Genomic DNA, 6,863 nt, shown 5'->3' on the forward strand with positions numbered 1-6,863 from the left:
TTTGGTCTGTACTGTACATGATGTTTCTACAGCAGAAAAAAAGCTTAAAAAAACTTTAGTTGTACCTTAAGGCTATGTGCACATGTTGAATATTTGCCACAGATTTTTCTGTAGCAAAGTGTTGGCAGGAAAAATGCTGCATAAAATACATGCGTTTCTGTGATAGCAACATCTGTTACTTCCTACAATCCAATTCTGCACTGATATGGGGGCGTTATTGGGGTCAGGCCCTGGCATGAAGTAATGACACTGAGGTATCCTGCAAGTATAACCTTTATTAGTCGTCTGTACACAGCTGTAAACTGAGGTCTGAAAATTTCATTTTTAACATTTTCATAAATCATTAGCACCGATACAGTGACACCAGTTGTTTGTGAAGGTTGGTGGGAATATCGATGATCTATGCTCCGGCTGTGGATATGGACACACACGGCTCTAGCAGAGTGAGCTCAATTCCTTCTTTTTGCAGCCGGTTTTGCAGCAGGCCGTGGTCAGCAGTTCATTCAGGTCGCGTCTTTCTTGAGCCGGATTCTTTTTCGCCCCCCAGAACTCTTCAGATGATTCTGTTTCCTGCAGGTTCTCTTGGTCCTGAGAGTTTATTTTTTGCACGTGATATTCTACGGGTCCCACTGAGTCTTCATCCACGGTGTGCATGGCGAAGAAGTCTTCACTGTCTGCAGAAAACACAGCATTCTTCATATTCTACATAACTAGTGATCGAATCATAGGTACATTATGCAAAGTCTGAATAACGACCTAGTATGTGTGTAGCGCTGGCGTCCCTGCCCTCTGCTAGGCAGGGACGCTGCTCCCCTCACCGCTCTGCTCCGTGCCCGGCGTCCTCTCCCCGCTCTGCTGTCAGCGCGCGCTCCTGCCCGGCGTCCTCTCCCCGCTCTGCTGTCAGCGCGCGCTCCTGCCCGGCGTCCTCTCCCTGCTCTGCTCTCGGCGCGCGCTCCTTCCCGGCCCCTGTGCTTAGGGCGCGCGCGCGCGCGCTCCCCTCCTCTTAAAGGGGCCGCGCGCGCCGCCCTAAAAAGTCCCCGGCCAATGGCCGGAGGACTTCATCATATAAAAGGCACCTCCTCCAAAATGGAGGTGCCCGAGCAATGTTGTTTGCACCTGTGTCTCACCTGTGCTTCAGCCCTCAGGTCCCGTTGCCAGTTACCTGCCAGTTACCTGCCAGTTTCCTGCCAGTTTCCTGCTAGTTACCTGCCTGATTCCTGCCTGAATACTTGTTACCTGCCTGCCTGCCTGAGGTCCGACGGTCTGCCTTACAACTCCGGTCAGTCTGTCTAAGGACCAACTTGTCCGCTCACCTGGGAGCGCACATCAGCTACCTGCCTGCTTGCCTGAGGTCCGACGGTCTGCCTTACAACTCCGGTCAGTCTGTCTATGGACCAGCTTGCCCGCTCACCTGGGAGCGCTTCTCCGCTACCTGCCTGCTTGCCAGCCCGGAGGCTCCGTTGTCACGTGCTGTGACCACCAGCTATCTCAGAGACTCTTGCCCGCTCACCTGGGAGCGCATCTCCGTTACCTGCCTGCTTGCCAGCCCGGAGGTCCCGTTGTCACGTGCGGTGACCACCAGCTATTCCAGAGACTCTTGCCCGCTCACCTGGGAGCGCTTCTCCGTTACCTACCTGCCTGCCAGCCCGGAGGTTCCGCCGTCACGTGCCGTGACCACCTGCTATTCCAGAGACTCTCGCTTGCTCACCTGGGAGCACACATCTACCATCTGCCTGCTAGCCTACCCGGAGGCTCTGCCATCACAGGTCGTACCTACCCCTTACCCAGAGACTGCCCTGATCACTTGCCGTAACTCCCTGTCCGTTCATCCAGAGACTGCCACCCGCTCCCTTACAAGGGCCGCCCCCTTGTATAGTAGCTCAGAGGTTCCGCCTCCCGGACCCGTTACAGTTTTGCTCGGGCCATGGAACCCGGTGGCACCCAAGCTCCCTCGCTCTCGGACCTCTGTCTTGAACTGTCCCGTCAGAGGTCCCAACAGGAGACCATCCTGGGTCACCTGCGGAATGTTAATACTCGCCTGAACACTCTGTCTGATCCACCAACAACCTCCGCCAGTACCATGGTATCCTTTTCCGGACCCCGGCTCTCTGCACCTCCTCGCTTCGGAGGCGACCCCGTCCAGGCTCGGGGCTTCATAAATCAGTGCACCCTGCATTTTGAACTATTATCCCACCAGTTTAACTCCGACCGAGCCAAAATTGCCTTTATCATGTCCCATCTCACCGGGGAGGCCCTGGCCTGGCTAAATCCTCTATGGGAGAGAGGAGATCCCCTGGTGTCCGACTTGCCTGCCTTTCTCATGGCTTTCCGGAAAGCCTTCGACGAACCCGGACGGAGGACCTCATCCGCATCTTCTCTGCTTCGCCTCCGTCAGGGAAGCCTCACCGTGGGCCAATATGCCATACGGTTCCGTACCCTTGCCTCGGAGCTGGCCTGGGATAACGAAGCCCTGGTATCCGTCTTCTGGGAGGGTCTGTCCGGCCGTATTAAAGATGAACTTGCTGGTCGGGACATTCCTACCACTCTCGATGATCTAATAACCCTTGCCACCCGGATTGACCTATGGTTCCAGGAGCGTGCCAAAGAGGTCACCCGTGAGAGAAGGATTCCACGTCTAGCTCCTACTTTCCAGGAACCCGTCATTCCTTCCGTTTCTCCCCAGGTACACTCTCCTGAGCCTATGCAGGTCGACCAGACCAAGATGGTCAAATCCCGTCAGGATTTCCGCCGTGCCGAGGGGAGCTGCTTCTACTGTGGCAGTAAGGAGCATCTGATCCGTGCCTGCCCGGAGAGGTCGGGAGAACGCCTGTATCTAGGTTCACTCAGAGGGGTCGATCTAGACAAAAATAAATCCTCTCCATCCCTGCTGTTGTCAGTCTCAATCATCTGCGGGGAGAATCGTTATTCCGAACTAGCCCAACTTGACTCTGGAGCAGCCGGAAATCTTATTTCACAGTCCCTGGTGGAGAAATTCCGCATCCCCACCAAACCTCTGGCTGTACCCTTGTCTGTTGTTGCCGTGGATGGGGGCCTCTTACCTCGCCCCATCCAATTCATCACCGAATCCATTACTCTGCAGGTGGGAATGCTGCATTCAGAGAGTATCTCCTTTCACGTTCTGCCTGGTCTCCCTCACGCCCTCTTGCTAGGTCTGCCTTGGCTCCAGAGACATGCACCCGTGCTTGACTGGCAAACCGGAGAAGTCCTTCACTGGGGACAGGCCTGTCATAAAACCTGCCTGGTTCCCGTCCATTCCGTCCGTCCCTCTCCTATCCCAGCTAATCTACCTGGACTTCCGATTTCTTATTGGTCTAGTGCTGATGTCTTTGTTAAGGAGGAGGCAGAGACATCACCACCTCATAGACCATGTGACTGCCCCATCGATCCCGCCAGAGTAATGCAGGTGGCTCCCGTGAGTCTAAATTGTCTCCCTCCTGGTAAGACGTTCGTATCGGTACCTGATCGGGAGAGAATCCTACACTGGGGTCATTCGTCTAAACTAGCTGACCACGCCGGTCGGAAAAAGACCCTCCAGCTTATTACCCGACACTACTGGTGGCCTAACCTGCACAAGGATGTTATGGACTTTGTTTCTGCCTGTGTGTCCTGCGCCCGCAACAAAGTTCCGAGACACCTGTCGGCCGGCCGCCTTCTTCCTCTGCCAGTACCTGCTGCCCCCTGGCAGCATTTAGCGATGGTCCCTCCTCAATTCCGTCCTGGGGATAAAGTCTGGCTCTCGTCCAAATATGTCCGACTCAAGATCCCTTCCTATAAGTTAGGGTCTCGGTTCATCGGCCCACTGGTGGTCATCGGTCAGATCAACCCGGTAGCCTATAAATTGAAACTCCCGGCCAACTTACGGATCCCTAACTCCGTCCATGTATCTCTCCTCAAACCTGTGGTACTTAACTCTTTTTCTAAGTCTACAGGTACGCCTCCTGCTCTGGTTTCTGCTGAGGACAAGTTTGAGGTAGAGAACATTCTTGCCAGCAAAAGGGTAAGAGGAAAGACCTTTTTTCTGGTAGATTGGAGGGGGTTTGGTCCTGAGGAGAGAACGTGGGAGCCCCGGGAGAACATCCATGCCCCTCTCATCCTAGCTAAATTTCTGTCTGGCCTAAAAAAGGGGGGGCCTAAAGGGGGGGGTACTGTAGCGCTGGCGTCCCTGCCCTCTGCTAGGCAGGGACGCTGCTCCCCTCACCGCTCTGCTCCGTGCCCGGCGTCCTCTCCCCGCTCTGCTGTCAGCGCGCGCTCCTGCCCGGCGTCCTCTCCCCGCTCTGCTGTCAGCGCGCGCTCCTGCCCGGCGTCCTCTCCCTGCTCTGCTCTCGGCGCGCGCTCCTTCCCGGCCCCTGTGCTTAGGGCGCGCGCGCGCGCGCTCCCCTCCTCTTAAAGGGGCCGCGCGCGCCGCCCTAAAAAGTCCCCGGCCAATGGCCGGAGGACTTCATCATATAAAAGGCACCTCCTCCAAAATGGAGGTGCCCGAGCAATGTTGTTTGCACCTGTGTCTCACCTGTGCTTCAGCCCTCAGGTCCCGTTGCCAGTTACCTGCCAGTTACCTGCCAGTTTCCTGCCAGTTTCCTGCTAGTTACCTGCCTGATTCCTGCCTGAATACTTGTTACCTGCCTGCCTGCCTGAGGTCCGACGGTCTGCCTTACAACTCCGGTCAGTCTGTCTAAGGACCAACTTGTCCGCTCACCTGGGAGCGCACATCAGCTACCTGCCTGCTTGCCTGAGGTCCGACGGTCTGCCTTACAACTCCGGTCAGTCTGTCTATGGACCAGCTTGCCCGCTCACCTGGGAGCGCTTCTCCGCTACCTGCCTGCTTGCCAGCCCGGAGGCTCCGTTGTCACGTGCTGTGACCACCAGCTATCTCAGAGACTCTTGCCCGCTCACCTGGGAGCGCATCTCCGTTACCTGCCTGCTTGCCAGCCCGGAGGTCCCGTTGTCACGTGCGGTGACCACCAGCTATTCCAGAGACTCTTGCCCGCTCACCTGGGAGCGCTTCTCCGTTACCTACCTGCCTGCCAGCCCGGAGGTTCCGCCGTCACGTGCCGTGACCACCTGCTATTCCAGAGACTCTCGCTTGCTCACCTGGGAGCACACATCTACCATCTGCCTGCTAGCCTACCCGGAGGCTCTGCCATCACAGGTCGTACCTACCCCTTACCCAGAGACTGCCCTGATCACTTGCCGTAACTCCCTGTCCGTTCATCCAGAGACTGCCACCCGCTCCCTTACAAGGGCCGCCCCCTTGTATAGTAGCTCAGAGGTTCCGCCTCCCGGACCCGTTACAATGTGCAATAAACCTCAATTCTAAGCCAAATATGTTCCCATTTGCCCCTACAAGTTGGGAAAAAAATGTAAAGGGGATAAAAAAAACCTGACATTGTAATGGCACTGAGACCTTAACAATCCACAAGTCGCCCAGGTTCTTAGGAGTCTGATACCTCTATTGTAATAAAGTGAATAATTAATACTTTTACTGCTATCTTATAAAGTGATGAGAGTAGTCCGGCACCGAGGAGAATGAAGGGTCCAAAGCTTTCTCACTGCACTTTCCCTATTGTTCCAAGCTACTACTATGCAGGGATCTGCAGCCGGCCCCATTCACTTCATTGGAGCTATGCTATGGTGTAGTACCCCTGCACAAAGACTGGCTGTGCAGACCCTTCATTTTTAGTATGGGTGCAGCACCTAGTGATCGGACCCCCACCAATCCTAGCAATATGCCATCATCTTATAAAATAAGAATACTCCCTTATAATAACACAATGGCAAAGTTAACTGTGTAGTGGATGATTCAGGATTTGTCTCTGGTGTTCCTATTAATATATGTCTCATTCTCCATCCTCTCAAACCATGTGCAAGGTAGAACAGAGTGTGATAGTTTTGGACGCAGTTTTCTGCTGACGGTGTATATGAATCCGGTGTATATGAATCCTGACCGCTGTAGTCTACAAAGTACAATGTGCTGCCGTGCTGCACCATCTAGTGGATGAAAGCGGTACTGCAACTTATGTCAAAGTCAATACACTTACCAGCCATGTCTTGGGGCTGTCCAGACAATAGTCTCCTCCAGCGGGATCCTCCACAGGTATATATCACGGCTCTGATGAACTCCCGGCCACAGAGCTTCACAAATTGTCCATCTGCTGTTACTTGTTCAGCTGCTACCAGGAGAATGAGCAAAGCACAGCAGACAGGTAGGACTTTCATGCTGGAAACTGAAGGCTGGCTGAAGTGTGTCTGAATTCAAGAAATGTGGAGGAGATGTACAGAGACGGAAATTCTATCCAATTTATACCCGAAACCTCAACATCCTATTGGCTGGAACGTTCTGCAATGGTTAACGGCGCATAATAAATGTAGTAATTCCATATAACGTGACAGGTAATTTCGGATGTATCCCAGGGTCATAGGGTCGTTAAACTGCTACTTAACACATTATACCGGCTTCAGAGATTTTAAGGTGCCATCATCACCTGTGTGTACACAATGAGATGGGGACATTTTCTTCTTCATACATATGTGCACTGTTTATATGGAAAAACCTTTAAAGGAAATGACCCTGGGACAAATGCAGAGTTTATACTGACATTACCCAGTTTGTGAGGGTCACTCATCCTGTGCGAGGTTGTCAGGCAGTACAGGTGAACATGAAGATACAGCAATGCCAATAATATCAGTATCTATAATAATACAGAGCGATATAGGGACAGAATAATTACTATTTCTTTTTCACCCTTTAAGATTATTTAGCTTTTAATTATTTTTTAAAGGTTCATTATTTTGTGTGGATTCATTTATCAGTATATCTTTAAGGAGATCAAAGTACCATTTTTCTC

The 6,863-nt window shown here is 53.0% G+C and overlaps 1 protein-coding gene across 1 annotated transcript; it reads right to left on the minus strand.

Moving 5' to 3' along the window:
• Positions 1-263: 263 nt before the first annotated feature.
• On the minus strand, positions 264-6,289 carry INSL5 (insulin like 5). Its single transcript, XM_073643849.1, has 2 exons — positions 6,057-6,289; positions 264-674 (listed from the first exon to the last, which is right to left on the minus strand). Exons 1-2 carry the CDS (start codon positions 6,232-6,234, stop codon positions 436-438), a joined length of 417 nt encoding a protein of 138 aa, XP_073499950.1. The 5' UTR covers positions 6,235-6,289; the 3' UTR covers positions 264-435.
• Positions 6,290-6,863: the final 574 nt, after the last annotated feature.

The sequence above is a fragment of the Phyllobates terribilis genome, unplaced genomic scaffold (assembly GCF_046119375.1).
Source record: "Phyllobates terribilis strain yellow unplaced genomic scaffold, ASM4611937v1 Scaffold_8__6_contigs__length_399053987, whole genome shotgun sequence".
NCBI classification, from domain to species: domain Eukaryota; kingdom Metazoa; phylum Chordata; class Amphibia; order Anura; family Dendrobatidae; genus Phyllobates; species Phyllobates terribilis.